General features: G+C 48.2%; 1 protein-coding gene across 1 annotated transcript in view; it reads right to left on the bottom strand.

Moving 5' to 3' along the window:
* SYNE2 (spectrin repeat containing nuclear envelope protein 2) overlaps positions 1-23360 on the bottom strand; it is a 317000-nt gene that overhangs the window by 14993 nt on the left and 278647 nt on the right. Inside the window, exons 98-103 of the mRNA XM_008063321.2 lie at positions 12875-13037; positions 5978-6165; positions 4465-4615; positions 3713-3895; positions 1945-2082; positions 306-500 (exon numbers count right to left, since the gene is read on the bottom strand). Of these exons, the coding sequence (XP_008061512.1) occupies positions 306-500; positions 1945-2082; positions 3713-3895; positions 4465-4615; positions 5978-6165; positions 12875-13037 (1018 nt within the window). The remainder of the gene's footprint in view (positions 1-305; positions 501-1944; positions 2083-3712; positions 3896-4464; positions 4616-5977; positions 6166-12874; positions 13038-23360) is intronic.

The raw sequence follows: 23360 nt of genomic DNA, 5'->3' as shown, positions 1-23360 counted from the left end.
TCCTTCTGCCTTGGCCTCCTGAGTAGCTGGGACTACAGGCCCGCACCACCAGGCTCAGCTAATTTTTTTTTTTTTTTTGTAGAGATGAGGTCTTGCTATGTTGCCCAGGCTGGTCTTGAACTCCTGGCCTCAATCCTCCCGCCTTGGCCTCCCAAAGTGCTGGGATGACTGGCATGAGTCACTGCACTTGACCCGATGTGGCTTTTCTACCAAAAAAGAAACTAGAGTTAACCATTACAAGATAAGTGTCCCAAGCCTGTAAGAACCCGGTCAAATGATAACCCCCGAGCAGCCGGGGCCCTCACCGGAGCGCGGGAGGTCAGGCGCCGGTGAAAGCGGGCCACCCTCCCGAACACCTCCTGGCAGTAGCGGTGCAGCTCCTCCAGCTCGTCCTCGATCAGCACGGCGTCCAGGGGCTCGCTCTTCTGGATCAGCTGCTCCCCGAACACGATGAGCTGATCGATCTTGTTGGTATTCAGCGTAATTTCCTGCTGGAAGCCCTATTTGGGGACGAGAAGGAAGGGGCTTCAGAGACAGAACCCCAGAGCATCTGGACGTGGGAAAATCATCCAGGTGCCATTAGTGCTGTGTTCCTTCACCTAGGACACGCGCGTCAATGTTTAGGTGACAAGGACAATTTAGGAATCTGAAATGATTGTATATACTTTCTCCTTCCTCCTTTTGGGCTCTGACTTTTCTGATTAAGATCAGCAAAAAGCCAGACATAGAGGCTCATGCCTGTCATCCCAGCACTTTGGGAGGTAGAAGTGAGAGGACTGCCTGAGCCCAGGGGTTCGAGATCAGCCGGGGCAACTTGGCGAGATGTTGTCTCTACAATAAATCAAAAAATTAGCAGGGTGTGGTGGCACACGCCTGTGGTTCCAGCTACTTGAAAGGCTGAGGTGGAAGGATCACCTGAGCCCAGCAGACCAAGGCTGTGGTGGCCGAGAGCATGCCACTGCACTCCAACTCAAAATACACTCCAACTCAGAATACATACATACATAAATACATAAATAAAATAAAATTCTAAAAATTTGACATGGATGGACCTTTGCCAATAGTGGGTGTGAGGGAGAGAACTTGTCATATCAACGCTTGGTAGGAACAAATCCAATCATAAGCCACCAGTGGGCATCTGCTTGCATTGATGCAGTGACGCTCACTGGCGCCATTACATAAGGGAAGGCCAACTTCCATTTCTCAGTCTCTTCTAAAATTTCACCAAGGGGAGAATTAGAATGAGATTAAACTGCAACTCAGGTATCTGCAACAATTAAAGAGCAGATCATCTCTGATCTAGGTCCCTCTGCTGATACAGAAGGGACACTGTAAGAGACAGCATCTGGACTGGTGAGAATCCAGTGCGCAAGGGAGGAGGCAGCCTGACTGCCTGAAGAATTCTGGAATTTGCTCTCAGAGTGTCAGGTGAAATTTGTACTTGGCCAGGCTGCTATGCAAAGGTGCTTTATTTCCCCTTTCTTTTTTATTTTTATTTTTTGAGTTGGAGTCTCACTCTCGCCCAGACTGGAGTGCAGTGGCCGCTCCCGGCCACCGCAGCCTCGACCTGCTGGGCTCCGGCGATCCTTCCACCTCAGCCTTCCAAGTAGCCGGAATTACAGGCATGCGCTACCACGCCCGGCTGATTTTTTGATTTATTGTAGAGATGAGGTCTCGCTGTCCAGGCGGGTCTCGAACCCGCGGGCTCAGGCAATCCACTCACCTCAGCCTCCCAAAGGCGCGGGATTACAGGCTGAGCCACCGAGACTGGCTCCCCTTTCTTTTTTAAAGAGACAGGGTTTCACTATGTTATCCAGGCTGGGCTCGAACTCCAGGCCTCAAGCGATCCTCCTGCCCTGGCCTCCTGAGTCTGCTAGGACTACAGGCATAAGCCATAGCACCCAGCTTGGTTCTTTTAAGAGGTGCCAAGGTGACAGCCCTTACGTTCAGCTGGCGCATCTTGTCATCTGCATCGCTCTCCGAGAAGTGCTCCACGTTGGTCAGCTGCAGATCCATCTCCGTGAGCCACACTAGGATGCTCTCCCTGGTGCCCTCGAACTCCTCCCTCTGGTTGGTGAAATGCTGCCCAAGAGAAAGACAACCTCATGTCTGTTCTGAGGAGCAAGAGTCAGGTAGACAGCAAGGTCACCTTCAGCCACGAGGAAAGGGTGCCCAGAGAGCACTCGGAGAGAAACGTGCCCTGGGACATCCAGGACCCCCAGAAGCACTGCATTCAGGAGGCTGGGGCTCAGTCCTGGCTGTGTGACACCAACAAACACCACAACTTCTCTGAGCCCCAGCTTCTACACCCGCAAGTGAGGGAGGTAGTGAGGATGCCGACTGTGGCCTCTGAGGTCATGTCAAGCATTTGAAATCCTGTCATTCTCTAAGTTAGTGATTCTCCTCTGTCCTCTGGGGAACCCCCTGAGGGGCCCGGCCAGGTTCTGCCTGTTTTTACCTGTCAGCCTTCTGCAGAAGCTCTTGATAGAACGGTTTAGTAGCTTCAAGATGGAAAAGCATGGAGTTCAGGGGTGAGGTGGCCTAGTGCCCCTCTGCCTCCACCCATGTCCTTCTGATGTTTCCCCAGAGAAGGAAGACCCAGGGAAGGCGATTAATCGCCTCTAACTAAGGGTACCTCTCAGGTTAGCGCCTCATAGCTGGGTAGCTGATTCTCAGATCAGTGTAGCATTTGGTGCCAAATGAAGGTAGACTCACTGCAGTCAGATCAGCAGGAGATTAAAAAAAAATTAATGCAAGGGAGTTGTCTAGATTACTAGAAGAGTTAGCCAATGTCTCCCTAAAAGGGTTAAAAAAAAAAAAAAAGCCCAGATTCTCTTCTTCCTAGAATGGTTTCAAGGGCATTCTGCCCTGAGAATTAAAGTATGTCCTGCAGTCCCTGCCTATGCTGGTCCTTTCTGTTTATATCTGGACATACACAGGTTTGCAGAGCATGTCTTCTGAATTACAGAAATCTAAGGTGATTATTTATATTCACAAACTAAACCCAGGCTGGGCATGGTGACTCACGCCTGCAATCCCAGCACTTTGGGAGGCCGAGGCGGGAGGATCGCTTGAGCCCAGGTGTTTGAGAGCAGCCTGGGAAACATAGCAAGATCTCATCTCTACAAAAATTTTTAAAAAATTAGCTGGGTGTGGGGGCACGCAACTGTAGGCTTAGTTACTTGGGAGGCTGAGGCAGAAGGATCACTTGAAACCAGGAGATTAAGGCTGGGGTGAGTCGTGATCATGCCTCTGCACAACAACCTAAGTGACAGAGACCCCGACTCAAAAAACAAAACAAAACAAGAACAGATGGGGCACATCAGACAGACAGCTGGCAGGGCAGGGCTGCTTCTGGAAGCCTACGTGCTGCCTTCATCAGGCCTAGTAAACCACACTCAGACTCCGTGCCCTCTGCGTGCCGAGTGCATACCACCAGGGGTTACAGAAGTGTGAGCGGAGATGTACTCTGGTTATACAAATCACACAGTCAGGCTCAGAGCCTCATATGCAGATCCCTGTTTTAGAGAGTGCCCTTGTCTAGGGCCACACCACCCTGAATGTGACTGATCTCATGTGGAGAACGCATTGGCTGGCTGGGCTCTGGACGGGGGAACATGAAGTGGGTCCGCGGCTGGCCACAAAACCTCCGCCCGTGCCCTGTGCCACAAGCTCCCTGCAGACCTCCAAACAGCCCGGGTGTGGTGCTTACCCGCAGCCTGCGCAGCACAGCCGTGACCCGCCGCTGCAGGTTGTCCCAGCGCTGGTTGCCCTCATGCACCATCTGTTTGAGCCTGCTGGCCGTGTCCGTGCGGTTCTCCCGTGCCAGGCGCCGGTACTGCTTGTTGATGAGCTCCAGCTGGGTAAGGCGCTCGTGGATCTGCCGCTGGAAGGCCTGCCCATGGTGAAGGGGGGCGGTCAGAGCCGGGGCAAAGCACAGGATACCCTTCCATGCCCCAACAGACGCACCATAAGCACCCCTCTATACCTTGAGAAACCTGCTACAAATCCCCTTCTACGCCCAAGTGGCCTCCTACAAACCCCTCTCAATGCTCCAAACAACCCACTACAAACCCCCCTATGTTCCAAGCGACCCACTACAAACCCCCTCCGCAGCCCAAGCGATCTACAAAGCCCCTCCACAGCCCAAGGGACCCACTACAAACCTCCCTCCGTGCCCCAAGTGTCCGGCTACCAACTTCCCTCCCTTCACGGCCCCAAACTGCAATGGCAACAGATGGCCTGCTTGCGGGTCCCGAGACAGCTACAGAGCAGGCTGCCAAGGTCACTGCACAGCAGTTGGCATACATCGGCAGTGTCTAGTAAAGCAGTCTCAGCAGCTGGGTGCATGCAGGCTGTGGCCATGAGGACTGAGGGAAGCCGGTTGGGAGGAAGTCATTTTCATAGCCCCTGAGCCCGCCTCAGGCCTGCTGACATCAGAACTGGGCCAGAGAAGGGGCTTACCTCAAACCTCTTCAGCTCCTCTTTGGCATTTGTGTACAACACCTCTGAGGAATTGGGGCAGGCCGCCGTCCTCTCGGCTGACTTCAGCCAGTCCTCAAAGCGGGAATAATCATCTAGAAACTTCTGCCACAGGCGCCACGTCTCCTCGATTCTACCGGAAGGAAGGCAGCTTCACACATGCCGTCCACTCCAACCCTGAGCTCTCCCACTTCTTTTAGCCCCCTGACCAGTCTTGCTCCTCACCACCCCCTAACACTCGCATGGTCTAGGGGGAAAGACCCTGTGACCTCTTCCGGGAAATAACCAGAACATTGCTTCTGGTCTTTACACCTTTCGTTTAGGGAGGGCCGGGCCCCTCAGAGCACTTGCTTCACAGGGCTAAAAAACAGGAGACAGACGTTGGGTATGTTAGCTCATGCCTATAATCCCAGCACTTTGGGAGGCCAAAGCAGGAGGGATCACTTGAGGACAGGAGTTTGAGACTTGCCTGGGCAGCGTAGTGAGACCTCATCTCTACAAAAAATTTTTAAAAAGTTAGCCGGGCATGGTAGCATTGCCCTGTAGTCCTAGCTACTTGGGAGGCTGAGGTGGGAGGATTGTTTGAACCCAGGTGTTCGAGGCTGCAGTGAGTCATTGTGTCACTGCACTCCAGCCTGAGTGACAGGGTGAGACTCTGAGACATACACACACACACACACACACAAACAATGAACAATTAGGCCAGGTTCAGTGGCTGAGCCTGTAATTCCAGCACTTTGGGAGACTGAAGCAAGTGGATTGCCTGAGCCTGTGGGTTCAAGACCAGCCTGGGCAACTTGGCAAGACCTTGTCTCTACAATAAATCAAAAATTAACCAGGTGTGGTAGCACATGCCTGTAGTTCCAGCTACTTGGAAGGCTGAGGAAGGATCACTGGAGCCCAGCAGGCTGACGCTGGGGTGGCCGTGAGCGTGTCACTGCATTCTAGCCTGGGTGACAGAGTGAGACTCCAACTCAAAAAAAAAAAGGACAATTAGCCGGGTATGGTGATTCATGCTGGTCATCCCAGCTCCTTGGGAGAGTGAGGCAGGAGGATTGGTTGGGCCCAGGAGTTCAAGGCTACAGTGAGCTGTGATTGTGCTACTGCACTCCAGCCTGGATGAAAGAGTGAAACCCAGTCTCAGAAAAACCAGGAGACAGGGCTGCCTCCCCTACTCAGAGCTGGGTAAACAGATGCAAAGCAAATGCTAGCATGCCAACTGGATTTAAAATCGAGCAGTTCCTTACAGAGATCCTGCATTAGCCAGCCACTGCTAACCCCGGAGACACCTGAGAGCAGGGAAAGGCATTACCCCATCATGTTTTCCTTGAATAATTCCTTTGATAAGCCCTTGCCACACCTACTGGACCCTCTCTGCCAACACCTGGCATGTTTCTGAGTGAGGTGAACAGAGCAGCTGCTGTGACTGAGGTCAGAAGGACACCCCGAGCTGGGCTGACCACGCAGAAGATGCTCGTGGCAGCTCAATCCTTACTTCATACGCCGCTCCATCGACATGGCGCAAATGTTCCTCCAGCGCCGGTCCAGGCTTCTGGTGGTCTGCTGGATGGAGTCGCACTCGGTCTCATTGGCACAGGCATCCGAGTCGTGCAACAGGACGTCGCAGATGTTAAACACAGACTCCACCCCTGCACTGTGCTGCTCAATATCTCGCTGCAGATCCTACGATTACAGAAGAGTGAGACAGCCCTTGAGATGCTGGATGTGGGCAGGTCAGCACGGAAGATCTCTGCTCCCTGTTCACTCCCTCTTCCAGCCCAGGGAGGGCAGCTTTGAGCACCTTTTCCCTTGGGGTCAGCAACACAAAATGACTCTCCCTCAACCATGTGCAACCCTTGAGCGCCTAGCACCTGATCCAAAACCTACCATCGGCGACGTCTGGGATTCACCTGCTGAACCACGTGAGGGCTGAACCACGTGAGGGCTGAACCATTGTGGGTGTCCTCTACATGCTGATAGGTGGCACTGCAGACGCGTTGAGAGCCCACCACCCCACAGACATTGGGTCTGCATGGGATTTACTCCCAACCCCCTCCCCTGAAGGCCTCCAATGTAGATGCGATTTCAGGGAGGACTCCTTTAGAAACGGAGTCTCTTGGGCAGGAACTAAAAATTAAGCAGCAGAAACTCTCAGCCTTTCATGGGTCACAGAACTCTGGAATCGACTAAGTCCTTGAGCTGCCTTTTCACACCCACCAAAGCGTGCGTGCAGACACCTGGGTGTCCACAACATCTCCACAACCCATCCGAGAGCTTCACAGGTCCAAGGGAAGGATTCTGAGGTAGAGACCTCGCCTCCCCAAATGACGGAGTCTAGCCACGGCTGGAACCTGGGGAGGGACAAGGGCTCGAGCTTCGTCCCGTGATGGTGATGGTGGTGCAATTCCCCATGTGGGAAAAATAACATTTAGGAAGAGAAAATGCATGGCCATAGGGAAAAAATAGAAACCCTCTTTAAGAAAAAACATGGTGTTCTCAGTTATCACCAGAGATTGTTTCTTCTGCACACCAAGGCTGAGTTGGGGAGGGAGAGAGATGGGACCTTGTCTCTTTTGCCATTCTGGAACAGTTACACCCCTGATGTCCAACTTCTGTGATAAGCGGTGTGAAACCACACCATTAATTTAAGAATCCAAGTAACATTGTGAAACAGCAAAGATAAAGTTAAATCTTATTAATTCTTTGATAATACACCAGTTTCTGAAATTTATGACACTTAAAATAAGCCACTGTTATCTATACTAAATACAGTTCCCTGACTCAACAAAGTTCAGTTTATAAAAGGGTTATCTTATAAATGCTGCCTGCCACCGTCTATAGAAAGGCAGTATAAATTTCATTCCAGGTCACGTGGATATATAAATCATTGGGGATAAATATTATACTACTAGGTGGGACTACTATTTTTTTTTTTACTTTTCTTCATATAAATGCACAATTCAGACCATTTTGTGTTCACGTTGATACGGGAAAATAAAATGCTAACGGGTCAACAGAATTTTAAATTGGACAGTTCTTAACACAGATCCTGCATAAAGACTAGTATCACAAGATTATATTCAGAAGAGATGTGCTTTCTGCTTGGTCACATTGTGTGCCCTGGAATTTTTTTTTTTTTTTGAGATAGAGTTTCACTCTGTTGCCCAGGCTAGAGTGCAGTGGTACCATCATAGCTTACTTCAGTTTCAACCCTGTGGGCTCAAGCCATTCCCCTGCCTCAGCCTCCTGATAGCTGGGACTACAGGCATGTGCCACTATACCCAGTTAATTTATAAAACTTTTTTTTTTTTTTAGTTGGAGTCTCACTCTGTCGACCAGGCTGGAGTACAGTGGCACACTCACAGCCACCCCAGTGTTGACATACTGGGCTCTGGTGATCCTTCCATCTCAGACTTCCAAGTAGCCAGAACTATAGGCACATGCTACTACGCCCGGCTAATTTTTGATTTATTGTAGAGATGAGGTCCCACCAAGTTGTCCGGGCTGGTCTCGAACCCCTGAGCTCAGGCAATCCTCTCATTTCGGCCTCCCAAAGTGCTGGCATTACAGGCTGAGCCGCCGAACCCAGCCACTTTTTTTTTTAAAGATAGGGTCTTGCTATGTTGCTGGTCTCACACTTTGGGGCTCAAATGATCTTCCTGCCTTGGCCTCCCAAAGTGCAGGGATTACAGGCATGAGCCACCAAAGTGGGCCCAGAGTGATTTTTTTTTAAGTTCTGTAGCAGGAAGGATGCCTATAATGCTAGGATGGTGGGCGTCTTGTTGGGGTCAACATAAGGACAAGAGTTTTAAGAACTCTTACTGATTTGTAGAATTACACAGTTTTTCTAAAATTTACTGATATTGACATATATCTCATTTAACTATTAAAATAAAATTAGGAACCTTAGTACTGGTGCTAAATGAGTAATACTGACAATTTCAATTGAGGAACGTACATGACCTCATCTGGCTCGAGTTGGGTAGGGCCTCGTTGAATAGCACAGAGAGAGTTTAGTCTAAGGATAATATGAATGCCCTATATTTTAATAGACTCTTTGCAGTTATCCTACATTACTTACTCAGTTTATATTGCATAAAATGACCAAAGAAAACTGGTTAATATAAAAACTGCCTATATAAAATTAATACAGGGCCACAGGGTAAAAACAATAGAAGAGACCCGAGCTCTGCAAAGGTCCAGCTATCATTAGCAATGAACAAATCTGTTGTTTCTAAGTGGTTTTCACTTCACTGGAGAGCAATGGATTATCTGCATGTCCTGACCCCTGGGGAAGGAGGAAGCTGCCCAGGAGGCTGACCAACATATTTTCCCTTACACAACATCAGACAGATCTCCTTGATGGCATCCTAAAGTCTGATGGGCCAACGGGCATGAGCGGCTCTAATCTCCAGTGGCCCTACCTCCCGCATACCTTCCTCCTAAACCACCTCTAGAATGGCTTGCCGCCCAGGGCTCAGGAGCCAATATTGCAGGCCTTGCTTTACAGATAGCCTCTCTGTGATAAAACCTAAGAATGGTGCTGGGGATGTTTTTCCGACTTGGCACTCTGATGGACTGGAGGCTCTGCCTGGACCTAGGACACAGACCAAGGAGCTGACTCCACTAGTCCTGTGACCTCTCCTCCCAGAAACTGGCTTTATCCTCAGCCAATTAGCAGTGCCAGTTCCCTAGCCCCCGCCAACAAATTATTCCTTAGAAAACTCAAGCCTAAGAGTCTCGAGGCAGATTTAAGAAACATCTCCCATCCTCCTCACTCAGCTGCTTTGCGATATTAAACTCTTTCTTTACTGTAACAGCTATGTCAATCTCAGATGATCTGGGTAGTGGGCTTAAGAACCTGGTCAGACTGTAGCAAAATATACAGTAAATGATAGTAAGAAATGAACTCTGGCTGGGTTCAGTGGCTCAGTTGTAATCCCAGCACTTTGGGAGGCCGAGATGAGTGAACTGCCTGAGCACGTGGGTTCGAGACCCATCCGGGCAACTTGTCGAGACCTCGTCGCTACAATAAATAAAAAAAAAATTAGCCAGCCGTGGTAGCGCGTGCCTGTAGTTCCAGCTACTTGGAAGACTGAGGCAGAAGGATTGCCGGAGCCCAGCAGGTCGAGGCTGCGATGGCTGGGAGCCCTATGATAATTTAGAAAAGATCATTAACATCTTGTTACAAAGAAGAAACCCCAACATTTTCAAAAAAATTTAAAAGCCTAAAACACGACACAGTGGCCTACTGATGTCATAGCATGAATTAGTTACCTTGAACAATATAAAATAAGTGGTGGACCATATTTCAAAATGCACATCATTTAAGGGCTAGACGAACTTTCCGCAAACCAGGATAATCCTATCACTAGTACCCAGCGAGGCATGAGTCTGTATAATAATTTGATTTCAGAAACTGTCCATACCAGAGAAGTGGATTTGAGAAACAACATAAAATAATGTGAAAAACTTTTGTCAACGGTGCTGGAAACAGGTTTCTGTTCATTTCACTTTTCTGTCCCTAGTGGGGTAACACAGAGCACTGAAGCTGGGTGTGCAGAGCAAGAGGACAAAGAGGCATGAAACTGGAGAAGTGGACAAAACCAGGAAGCATGAAGATAAAAAAGACCCCGAAACATACGACATGGGGGGACAACAGGAAAAACAGGCTGGCAGGATGGAAAATCACATAGGGTGAAGCCTCCAAGGTGGCTCCAGAAAGTCTCCGTGGGAGGGGCTTGGGTGGCAAGTAAATGGGACGGGGTGGTTCCGGGCTTGGGGTGAAGCTGAACAGGGAGAGGGCTGCTGGTACTTACAGAATGGGGAGGCAGCTAGCAATTCCCCCAAGCCACCATGTGGCACCCCAGAGAGACAAGAAACCATCAAACCAACCAACCAGGAGAGAGATGCCCAAGACTTAATGGACGTGGTTCATGATTTAAAAGTGCCACAAGATTGCCACCGCTTTCTCTACATTTTGAAAATGATCTTCTATAGGAATAACAATGTCACCTTCGTGACTTTCTACCTAAAGGAGCTCTACATAAGAAAGGCAAACTAGAAAGAACTCCTATAGGGTTCAACTCCTCCCCTAAGCACATGACAGTGAGGATCCAGGGACATCATGGCTCTTACCCACTTTTGGGGGCTGAGGGTTTTTTGCAGAAGGCAATACTACATAATCTCATGTATTAGGTCTTATTTTTGGAAGCAATTGAGCAACTTATTATATTTAATTAGGGAAGGAAACATAAGTAAGGTTTTTAAAAATGTCCTCACATAATTCTTTTGTGTGGCTGCTTTAGGGAAAGACTCCCTAAAACTGCTTCCCTCTGCTCTCACACCACAACAATCGTCAACACAGAAGACTTCTGGACCCAGTGTGGGGGAAGGCTCCCACCACCAAGCAGAGGACACCAGCTGGGTGTCCTCCAATCCAATTCAATTCCCTCTCTAGTGTCAGATCCAACAGGCTAAGGGCTGTCTCTCCCTCCACACCAGTCACAAGTCTGGGCCTCTGAACCTTCTGACCGCTTTCAAGTTTGGGCTCCCAAGACCCCTTCTTTGGGTTTAATTTGTGGGAGTGGCTCGCAGATCTCACGGAAACACATTGGCTGGTTTATTATAAAGGACGTTACAGAGGATACAGAGGAAGAGATGCGTAGGGCAAGGTGGGGGAGAAGAGGCTTGATGCTTCGACGCCCTCCATGGGAGTCACACCCTCCAGGAACCTCCAAGTGTTCAGCATCTAGAAGATCCCTGAACCCAGTCCTCTTGGGTTTTCATGGCAGCTTCATGACATAGGCATGACTAACAACTGTGTAGAGATGTGACGGGCCAAAAAGCTCATGATTTAAACCCAGCAAGGCCTGTCTGTTCAGACCTTTCTTGGCCTCTCTGTGCAGCATTCCTTCCTCTCAGGTATGAGGCAAGACTCTGGAATCAGAGTCTGACCTGCAATCAGATTAGGGTCCTGCCTAGGGCAGGTGAGAGAAAGGTAAGCGAAGGTCAGAGGGAGAGATACTGTTTCCTCCCTTTTTTTAAAGCCTTTGAGGCTTAAAGCACCCCAAAATTATAACAAAAGACTGTCACAAGGGCTATGGAGTTAGGAGCCAGGAATCATGGATGAAAATCAGTATTTATATCATGACCCCACAGTGACACAGTTCTGTTTCAGTGTCTTGGGTAGACTTTTAAAGTCAGGGTTTAGCATAATATAAATACATGGTAACTTTTTTTTTTTTTAAACAAAAATACTAAAATTTTTCTTAGCACATCTGTGGTGGCAGAATAATGACCATTCCCCCCTCAAGATGTCTAGCTCTTAATCCCAAAATCTGTGAGTAGGTTACATTACATGGCAAAGGAGAACTAAGGTTGCTAATCATTTGATCTTAAAATAGGCAGATGATCCTGGATTATCTGGGTGAGCCCAATGTAATCCCAGAGCCTTTAAAAGCAGAAGAGTCATCAGCCAGAGGGAGATGTGGCTGTGGAGGAAAGGCACAGAGAGATGCAATCCTGGTGGCCTTCAAGACAGAGTAAGCAGTGTGTCAGCCTAGACATGTGGGCAGCCTATACAAACTGCAAAGGGCAGAAGAATGCATTCTCTCCTAGAGCTTCCAAAAAGGAACCTTGATCTTAGCCCACTGAAATGTCAGATTTCTAACGTCCAGCACAATTAGATCATAAATGAGTGTGTTATGGCCGGATGCAGTGGCTCACTTCGGGAGGCCGGGGTGGGAGGATTGCTTAAGTCCAGGGGTTTGAGACTAGCCTGGCAACATAGCAAGACCTCATCTCTACAAAAAAACAAAAGCAAATAACAAAAATTAGCTGAGCATGATGGTGTGTGCCTATAGTCCCAGAGGATCTCTTGAGCCCACACGGTGGGGGCTGTGGTGAAATGTGATCATGCCACTGCATGCCAGCCTGGGTGCAACAGAGTGAGACCCCGACTCAAAAAACCCCAAACAAAAAACATTATTTACCACCAAGATCAAGGTCTGCATTTTAAACATGATTCAACTATTTCACAAAGAGCCCCAAGATGCAGCACCCATCGACCAGCTCCCACCCCCCACTCATGTGTCCTGGAGCCACGTGTCTGAGCTTCTGACAGCGACACTGTCCTGTCCCCCTAATATGTGCACATTAGTCAGCAGGCTTATGTGTGATGCCACAAGGGTAGCACCTAGGAACTGCCGCTCAGGGCCAGACTGCCCAGGGAATCAAGAGACAGACCCTCACATATCTAAGAACACGGAAAAAGCAAACTAAAGTCATGAGCCATGAACACGCTGACTCATCCAGCAGCTGTAGGAATGGTCTAAGCCAGCACATGCTGTGGACGCTCAGACCCCCACAAGGGCTCTGATCTGAAGCCCACCTGCTGCTCGGCCAGTCTCTTCTGGATCTCTTGGTCATTGCAGACGTCATAGACCACAGGCTTAGAGAGCTCCGACTCGATCCGCGCCAGCCAGGTACGGAGGTTGCTCATGTTTTTGTCCAATTGCTGGATAAAAGCAAAGGTCTCCTTCAACTTCTTCACCCTAAACATATTTGCAGAAAAACAAGAAAGAAGGAAAACAAAAGCCCAACATTAGTGGTAAGAAGGTGTGCCCAGAAGGGTGGTGGAGGCGAAAAAGGAATCTACGTTGCGTTGCTTTTACAACAGGAACAAATCTCAGGTCGCCAGACATGCATTTTTGCAGGATACGTGACACTTTGCAGAGCCGTTGCCTCTGCTGATTTTCAAAGGGACAGAGAGTTCATCCATCCATGCAAATATGGGAGCCCTGTCATTCCCAGAGAGGGATCCCCTGAGACCCAGTCCATCTTCCTAGGGCTTCTGTGGAGAGAGGAGATGCCATTTCCTTCTAAGTTAAAATGCTGAGGTTTTCTGCTGAGTGTCTGTCTTGGGCATGCCTGAGACCGCAGTGGCCAGCGATGTGCCCTGGGAGATTAGAGATGTTACACGCCTGGTTCGCTTGGAGGTATGTGACCTACGAGGCCTCGCATGGGACCCTCCCCTTTGTGCAAGCAGAGAACACGTACCGATCCTACCACTTCTGTGTGGTATCTCGTGGGGCATCTCTGTCAGTCAAGAAGGGAGGGGCAAAAGGAAATGTGTATGCAAGCACAGAGCTAATGAGGACTTCCCTCGCCAATATGCCTCAGTCCCTATACAGCCCAGTGTGGAGTGGAGCGGACTTAAAAGCATACACATGGCATCAGGACAACTTGGCATGCTTGCTGGCACATCAACATGCTGTCATGGGGAAGTGATGCAGCTTCCGAGGGGAAACAATCATTTTTTTACATCGATACAAAAATAAAATGCTTCAAAAAACTGCTTTCGTGAAAGTCCTACAGTGGAGTGAGCAAGGATTCATCCTGGTGACCTGTGGGATTTGTAGTTCATCCCAGAGACTTAAAGTCATGGCTCCAGTGGAAATTGCCCACTTGCCAACACTCAAGTTGGGAGATGCTGTCAGAACTGTGGCCTGTGCTGGGAGCATTAGAAAGACCAACTGGAGCACTGACCCTAATTAACCTCATGCCGCCATCACCTCTTACTTGACTGAACAACCTCCTCTCGGCCGCTAGCTCTCCTGCCCATCTTCAGTTCTGTACCTGAAGTCCACATTCTAGAAGGCAAGTCTGATGCACACTCAAAGCCTTGTCAGTCCCGGTCCGGTCCTACGCTGACAAACCAGTCCAACCCCCTGACCTTCTCTGAATACCTCAAACGTTCAGTGATCTCTCTGCCTCCAACCCTGTACTCTGTAGAGAAAACCCTCTTTCCTTCTAGAGCTTTGGGGACCCCTTCCTCACGTGCTCCTACAGCAAGCCAGGGTACCACTGTGTGCTGTATCTGCGTCTCTCAGACACTGTGTACCTATCAGGACAGAGACCGCCGTGGCCAGGCTGCAGCTAGTGTGCTTCCTCTGCACGGCCAGCACCTCCCCCACTGCCTGGTGGGTGGGAGAGTGTCCACAAACTCTGGTTGAATGTATCAATGTGGATGGGCACATCTACTGCTAGCTATGATTTAAGTAGACCACAGAATTATGTTTGTTTTATATCTTACAATTAACCAAGTCAACTGACTTTTAGTTCCAGCTCTATTACCAGCTACTTTTGTGATTTAGGGAAAATTCTTTTACCTCAGTCTCCTTATTCCCAGTAGGCCCGTGGGGTCCACTGAGCTTCAGGGAGGTGGTAGCATCTGGGAGAGGTTAAGGCCTGGGCTCTGGAGGCAAGTAGATTGGGGTCTGAGTCCCATTCTCCCATCTAAGTGCTGTGTACCCTGCAAGGAACCTAACCTTCTGAGTCCCAGTTTCCTCATTATTTATAAAATTATCCACCTTGTAGATGGTTGTGAGTCTGAAAAAAGAGGTTGTACATAAAGCCAATGGCACAGAGTGAATGTTGACTGGGACCACACGATACTACAACGACGCCTCATTCTTACGGCATTGGGCTCACCAAGTTCTTTCAGGAATGTTTTCTTCTCGATAGCAACACAAAGTGGGCAGCCTTGGTAGAAGACCATGGGGTCTGGTTGTGAAGAGCACAGACTTTGTGGTCAGGGCCTGGGTTTGAGCCCTGCTCTTGTTTAATCTTACCCGTAAATGTTGTCCACAGCAGACCCTTCTTTAACTGGGTCGCTGAGAGGACTGAACGAGACATAACATGTGCATGACACAATGCCTTACAGATGAATGCCCAACAGCAATGGCCAGGTTGATTTTCAAGAAGGTGTGTTTTCCAAGTTATATTCTTACTGCAAGCACCACAGAAGAAGTTCCCTTCAAAGCCACAGGATGATTTATTAAAAAGGAAGTAACAGAATCTGGGGTCAGGGCTGGAGACAGCTGTAACCTAGATCCCTCCTTCATTCCCACAGCTTTAGAGGTGCATCCTCCTCACTCCAGTATCTTATGATCCCTGGCTGCCCCAAAGCCAGAAAGGACACGCCAGACAACTGCCAGGGAGCTACCTGTCTTCCAAGGTAGTCATGTCTTCCAAGCAGTTCGCAAGGGGCTGCCCTTCTGGAAGGCTCTGCTGGAGAGAGCCTCCCAGGGATGGGCAGAGTTCAGGCTCCTGACCTCCACCCAGTTCTCCTGTCCCCCTTCCTCTCCCCCCCGCAATGGCCTTCATTCAGCACCTAACTCTATTCCACCATAAGAATCCCAGCCTCTTTCTAACATTAAAAAGAAGAGTGGAATACAAGTGTTTAAGTGAAGGAAGCTAACTAATGACAAGATAACCTGGTGCCAAACCACAGGGCTGCAGTGATCTTGAGCCCTATTATCCCAGGGATCAGGTGTGCCTGGGCAGAGCAGGGTATGCAAAAGGGGGAGGAATAATTCGCTTGGTTTCCTCAGGACTGTGGAATCCAAGATGGTGTGTGCTCCAGACACACCCATGGGGTGTGGGAATACAAGATGAGCCTTTCTACTGCTATCCCATTCTTCTTACGTTTTTATATTGTAGATACTTGAACGACAAGCTTTGTCGTTAGCATGAGACATCTATATCCCACGCTAACGTCTACCCGCCAAAGCCAGCATGCTGTGCTTCACTTTAGTGACTCATTTGATCTTCACAACAATGCTATGGGATTGGTACTGTTATTATCCCTACCTGACAGATGAGGACACTGAGGTACAGAGATGAAATAACTCACCCAAGTCACATGGTCATCACACAACAGAGGGAGGATTCTAACCTGGGCAGTCTGGCCCTGAGCGGCAGTTCCTAGGTGCTACCCTTGTGGCATCACACATAAGCCTGCTGACTAATGTGCACATATTAGGGGGACAGGACAGTGTCGCTGTCAGAAGCTCAGACACGTGGCTCCAGGACACATGAGTGGGGGGTGGGAGCTGGTCGATGGGTGCTGCATCTTGGGGCTCTTAGCCAGTGCCTGGGGAGGAGGCCAGGAGGCTTGGTATTTGCACCAGCGTTTCCCCTCCTCAAGTTCCTTCCTGTACACATTCCACCAATTGCTTTGTGTTGGGTCCCATGCAGACCCTGAGGACTCAGAGATAACTGCAAGGCAGGACTTCTCCCCAAAAGCTCAGCACCTACGTTAGATATAATCTAGACATCATGGTACAACACAGCAGTACCCAGTCAACACTGGATGAGTAAATGATGTTTGCTCATACCTTCAACTTGTCTCGCTTGTCTTCTTCATACAAGAGGTGGCCATGTCACAGTTTAAGGAAAAGAGGTAAAGACCAGAGCCTATTGGAGCCTTTTTGCCACAAAACACTGTGCTGCTACGCTCTAGGTCACTTGTGCTCCTCAACTCTGGGGCCATAGTGGGCCAGTGAAGTGCTGACAGGCAAGCACACAAATCACACTCAGGGCAAATTAAAGAGGAAGGGAAGGTGGGAGGGAGAGAAAAGGTCACCAAGAAGCTGCAAAACGCTCATCCTGTCAGGATGTACTCTGGTTCTCTATCCTGGCCTCCATCCGGAAGCCTCATAGCCCAAGATGCATGGAAATATAAATGTGGTTCCTCAGATAATCAGGTTACAACTCACTCTGGGAACCATCAGAGGCACTGCTGAGTCTGTATCATTCTGTATGGACATGGCGATCTAATTATCACCTGTTCAAGGTCAGAAAGTATCTGTCACTTGCCAACCTGGGCAACTGACCTTGTGATAGGCCTCACTAATACTGCTCTTGGAAAAATTGTAAAAATCTCGAGTTAATACCTGCAAACAAGGAGATCTGTTCAGAAACCATACCACCAGCAACCACAGTCCTGCAGAACATCAGCACCTGGGGAGTTTGTTTATGCGGTCTCATCTCAGCCTTTGCCCTCATCTCCACCCAGGGGCCCAAGAACATTTCTCACAAATATATTTCAATGTTTTGGAATAACATTTCTCCAGAAAAAATAAGCGTGATTTCCCACACTGAATTCCAATTTTGAGGATCAGAAAAACAACAATTTTAGGAAGAAAAGGGAAGTCTTCCACCTGTACAAATAGACTCTTTCTTGGAAGACCTAAAAGAAAGTCAAACATTTTTGTATGGAATCAAGCAAAATGAGAATTATGCCTAACAGTAACTCTAAAACATTAGAGTTCTTTTGCAGGGATTATGGGTAAAAATGCAGAAAAGAATCAAGGCAAATAAAGTTTTTCTTCTATCTTAACTTTGCAAGGGATCAGAATATAACACAGAGGAACACTGCTCTCCTTACAAACAACAAACAACACGATCCAGCTCGGCTAGCATCATTCTATATAACAAGCTGAAGACTTAACACTGCATGATGGAGGCTTTAGATACCCAATTTCTACCTATGGAATAATTTTCCTTTCAGTCCTATTCTCTACACATGAAGGGGTCCACAATCAAATTAGAAAAGCCCTAGACCAGCATAAACTCACCAAAAAATGCCTATGCCATGTGGACAACATAATTTTGAAAATACGAAGTAATACCAAGATGGTCCAAGTATCTGGATTTATACTGAAATAAACAAAATCCTCAAACCTGTGGCCATCTGTCATGGCTCAAAACACTGTAGAAATCCTGCACAATGGTATCTTTTTATACAACTAAATGTCTTTATGGTAAAATAAGCAACGACTGCAAGATCCTGAAGCCCAGATATCACAATGCCTTTCTGAGCTAATCGCCTCTTGGAAGCATTTTTGTCACCGAGGACTTCCATCTTGCACCCAGCATAATCGTTTCCCTGCCCTGCTTGTCAGAGCAGACTGCAGACACCACGCGCAAGCTGACGCCGGGAAAGGACCCATCCCCCGATGGCTGAGCACACATCCTTCAGCCACCATGTCACCGGTGATCCCTATTGTCACCAAAACCCCAGAGCCAGACAGCACGATACGGAGGGACAGCGGCCGGCACCTCGGCCGTGGCCAGGGCTGATGACGAAAATGGCACTTACTGTTGGTGAGAAAAAACCATTCCTGATGTGGAAGCGAAAGCTCCAGGTCCCCGGCTGCACCTCCACCTCCCGGGCCGAGGCGGCCCCTCCCCCGGCCCTGGGCGCCCCCTTCACGAGACCCGCATCTTGCGCCCAGGAGAACGCAGCCCTCTCCGGGGCTACTGGGCACAGCCGCACAGCCGGCTGGCGGGCGCAGGGCGATGCCTGCGGGAAAGGAAGACACCTTCTTCTGCTCGGCTAACTGCAGTTTTTAATCGCAGTTTTCTGCCTTCCCATAAACAAGTATCTCCAGCTCCTGCCTGACACACACAGTCTTTGTTCTGCCGCTCCAGAACTGCAATGCTGGGAGAGGAAAGTCACAGTGTTATCTTGGCTATGGGTTATTTATGAATTCAGTGCTATAAGCAGAGGGAAGGTTTAGATTTGGGGCATGCAAAAGAGGATTTCTGTCCTCCTTGAATGAAATTTCTCAGGTTTAAAAGAAACCGTGAAACCTGAAGCCCCTGAGTCCAATAGGAATGCCTTCCTCTCCTCCTTCCAAAGAAATTGCCCTGCAGGGGTTTTCTGTCCTGCCCCTTTGGTCCTGAGTGTTCTGGATTAGGAGGGGCAGAGAGTTCATTTACTCCATGTGCCTTGTGCAGGAAAATTCTATTTTGTAGTCTACGTGGAATTTAGGGCTTTGCAGAGGAAGAAATTTTGCAATTTTTCTTGCTAGCTCCTCCCAGGGTTTTCCATAATGTGAGTGTCTGACAATTGTTCCCCTTCCCTAACCTCAGTTTCTCTAGGCAATCCTGAATGGCACTGCTTGGTTGGTGTCTAGTTTCTCCTAGACGTACTCCCAACCTTCTTTGGAGACTTGATGTTGTCATTTGACATGAGTACCAAAAGCCCAACATTTAGACATTATAACACCTCCACCTTAAGGCACAGCAAATGCATGCTAGAGCAGTGGAAGAGGGGTGCAGATGTGGCAATGATGCTCCCCAAATGCAGCCTAGCTCCGGCCCTCTTGCTTGGGTGCTTCTGCAGCCGCCAACCATGGATCTCTGAGGCTTAGGACATGGACCTGCCCAATGCTGGATCTCAGGCTGGGGTACTCATTATCCTCAGGGCTGTTCTCCCATGGGGAGCTCCCCTGCCCTTGGAAGACAATTCCGCAGGGGCTGGGGGTAGAAGCCATCTGTTCCAGAGGGGGAATGGTCAGGGAAAGGAAAAGAAGTGGGGAGCTAGAGCCCCACATACCTGGCACGCTCTATGCTAAAATCATCCCTAAATCCTTCCAGGCCCAAAGGAACAGGCAACCTGCTAAGACCCACACAAGCCAACTTTATGACTAGCAGCATTGTTTGGGCTTCAAAAAACAAAACCAAACAAAACAAAAACCTTGAGAAAATACAGATAAAAGGAGAGAATGAAAAGCTTTATCACTTTAAAAAGGCACAAATGTCCCTGTCCCTTCTGCAAGCCATGGAAGGCAATCTTAACACACAGTTGCCATGGTAATAACTTCTGAGTTTAAATAACATTTTAATTGGTACTATTATAAAGTAGTTGGGCTTTTCATGTTGGTAGGTAAAATGTGAAATTTATGCTTAGTTACAAAAGTTTCTTTTTATGGACTTGATACTTCTGATTGTACGTGCAATTAGTCTAAACAAGAAGGGATTAATCTTTGAGATCATGTGGTAGCAAGACTGAGTTTCTCCTTCATATCACTGATTTGAAGATGACAGGTCTGCTAGTGGCGCTACCATCAGAGAGAAATTCAGGAGAAAGAACACGATTCATGACATTTACTCATGTCATATCATAACATGGCATCCATCATCCATGTTCCTTCTGTTATGAACATTTAGAAAAAACAGGTAAGTGCTGGGCATGGTGGCTCATGCCTGTAATCCCAGCACTTTAGGAGGCTGAGGTAGGAGGGTTGCTTGAGTCCAGGATTTCAAGATCAGCCTGAGAAACATAGTGAGACCTCGTCTCTATAAAAAATAAATAAAAAATTAGCCAGGTGTGTGTCTGTAATCCCACCAGAGCCCAAGAGGTCAAGGTTGTAGTGAGCCATGATCGTGCCACTGCACTTCTGCTTGGGCATCAGAGTGAGAGATCCCAGCTCCAAAAAAAAAAAAAAAGAAAGAAAGAAAAAATTTAAATCACCAAAAATCCCAACCAAAAGAAAACCAACGTAAACCTTCTGCGAGTGTATCTTTCCACTGAGCCATCCAATCTGTTTCAGGCAATAGAAACTTTCATCAGATTATTCACATATGGTGCTACGAAGAGTTTTAAAGAGTCCCCCACCCTGATCCTGGGTCTCTAAACAGGATCTGCCATGATGCACAACCAGCCAGAGCCACTCACAAAAGACATGGCCTGTAGCCACAGGGCTCCTGCTTCACAGGATGGACAGGATTTTGATTAATGAAACGGGTTGGGGATTCTGGCATACAGAAGAGGGCGGGTTTTTAAGGACTTCATCTTTAAAAATAAGGTGGACATAGGTGAGATTATGTGGCAGGCTGAGTCCTCTGGCATCAGTCCCGTTAAGGGATGACGTCCAAAGACACTCTTCTCAGAGCTTTGGTCTATGCTGGCTGAGAAAGGTCAATCTTGCATCCTTTGTCCCCTCAACCAACATTTTGTCCCTGAACCACTCAGGTGACCAGCTTCCTTCCAGAGCATCGCACATATGGGTGGCTCTAGACAACGACTTCTGTCATTTAGTCGTCTTTCCTGCATTCATGTTTTGCTGAGTCACTTTTCAAAGATATTATCTAAGAAAACATAAGGAAGGAGGAGCTAATAGCTGGAATTTAAAAGAAATGTTTAACTCTTCATTTCACAAATGAGTACAGTCGTACATAATTAATATTTCTTGTCATTGAATTAGATTGAGTTCTAGATAATCATACCATTCACCAAAATATATATAGTGACTTGTTTATTTTTTTGAGGCAGGATTTTTCTCAGTTACCCAGGCTGAGAATGGTACAATCATGGCTCACCACAGCCTTGAACTCCTGGGCTCAAGCGATCCTCCCACCTCAGCCTCCTAAGTAGCTGGGACTACAGGTATTGTGCTACCACATCCAGATAATTTTTTTTTTTTTTTTAAGAGACAAGGTCTCGCTATGTTGTCCAGGCTGGTCTAAACTCCTGGGCTCAAGAGATCCTCCTGCCTCAGCCTCCCGAAGTGCTGGGATCATAGGCATGAGTCACCACACCTTGCCTATAGTACTTTTAAATGGCCTCTGTTGATGAAATTACTGGCATTTTCATAAAAGTTTAGATGTCACAAATGTTAGAAGTAGCCCAAGGACCCACGAGAGCTGCTAAAAGCTCCCAGAACAACTTTTACTGAGAGCCAGTCACATGACTCTGAATGCCCACACCAGGCCCAGGTAATCCGATGTGAACGTTCCGCCCTGCATTGCAACAGCCCCTGGCTAAGTTATTTATGCTTTCTGAGCTGCAGTTCCTGCTCTGTAAAATGAGGGATCATACTGACTTTGCAGTATTGTTTCAAGAATGAAAATGAAATAATCTGTGTGAGGAGCCTGGAGTTTAAAAAATAAGCAACAGTGGTTTCCTCTCCTACCCCTACTCCTTGAAATGATCAGACATTTTTTTCTTACTTTTAAAAAAATTGTTTTATTTTCAGCTGGGCTTGGTGGCTCAGCCTGTAATCCCAGCACTTTGGGAGGCTGAGGTGAGTGAACTGCCTTAGCCCGCGGGTTCGAGACCCGCCTGGGCAACTTGCCGAGACCTCATCTCTATAATAAATCAAAAAATCAGCCGGGCGTGGTAGCGCATGCCTGTAATTCCGGCTACTTGGAAGGCTGAGGTGGAAGGATTGCTGGAGCTCAGCAGGTCGAGGCTGCGGTGGCCGGGAGCGGCCACTGCACTGCAGTCTGGGCGACGGAGTGAGACTCCAACTCAAAAAAAAAATTGTTTTATTTTCAACCTTCACACTAAATGCAACAGATCAGAAATTTAATGCCTTTAAGGAACCCTGCCGTCAACAATTTATCAATTCTTTTGAAATCTGACTCTATTTTGCAGAGAATAAGCCCAAAATAACAAGTGTTTTTCTCTTCATTTTTTTCTCCCCAGTGGTTTATTGAGGCCTTGGACTTCTGAACACTATTTGAAACTTGAAGTTAAAGGCTTAGAGTTAAAATATTGAAGTCATGAGGCTGGGGATCCTATGTAAGATCTTCTTTCAAAACTTCTAATTTTTTTTTTTTTGAGTTGGGATCTCACTCTGTTGCCCAGGCCAGAGTGCAGAGGCATAATCACTCCCGGGCTCAGGTGATCCTCCCACCTCAGCCTCCCAAGTAACTGAGGCATGCACCATCACGCCCAGCTAATTTTTAAATTTATTGTAGAGATGAGGTCTCGCCAAGTTGCCCAGGCGGGTCTCGAACCCGCGGGCTCAGGCAATCCACTCACCTCAGCCTCCCAAAGGTGCGGGATTACAGACTGAGCCACCGAGCCCGGTTTAAATTTTTTTTGTAGAGACAAGGTATTGTTATGTTGCCCAAGCTAGTCTTGAACTCTTGGGCTCATGCGATCCTCCCATTTCAGCCTCCGAAAGTGCTGGGATTACAGGCATGAGCCATTGCTCCCAGCCAATGTTACTTATCATTTTTAATAAGACACGCTATCCCTTCCACAAGGGAAGCAGCAGAAGCCTGTGAGCAGATGGAAAAGGCTCAGTGGCGTCCAGAATCCTGTGGGCAAATGAGACTCCCAGGCATTCTGTAGGTCAGGTTCTCATTTGTACTATTCAAATGTAAAGTCTGCTCCCAATCCTCCCCTTCCCGGTGGCGATGCCTTCATACAATGCCCAAGGTGAGGTCAGCGCCAGGGATAGGACAAGGAGCTGATTCTATGTGAGGCTGTCTTGAGACAGGGCCAAGCTTGC

Source organism: Carlito syrichta, unplaced genomic scaffold (assembly GCF_000164805.1).
Source record: "Carlito syrichta isolate Samal-C Ts95f unplaced genomic scaffold, Tarsius_syrichta-2.0.1 Scaffold306742, whole genome shotgun sequence".
NCBI lineage: Eukaryota > Metazoa > Chordata > Mammalia > Primates > Tarsiidae > Carlito > Carlito syrichta.
This window is presented reverse-complemented; position numbering and strand designations above follow the sequence as displayed.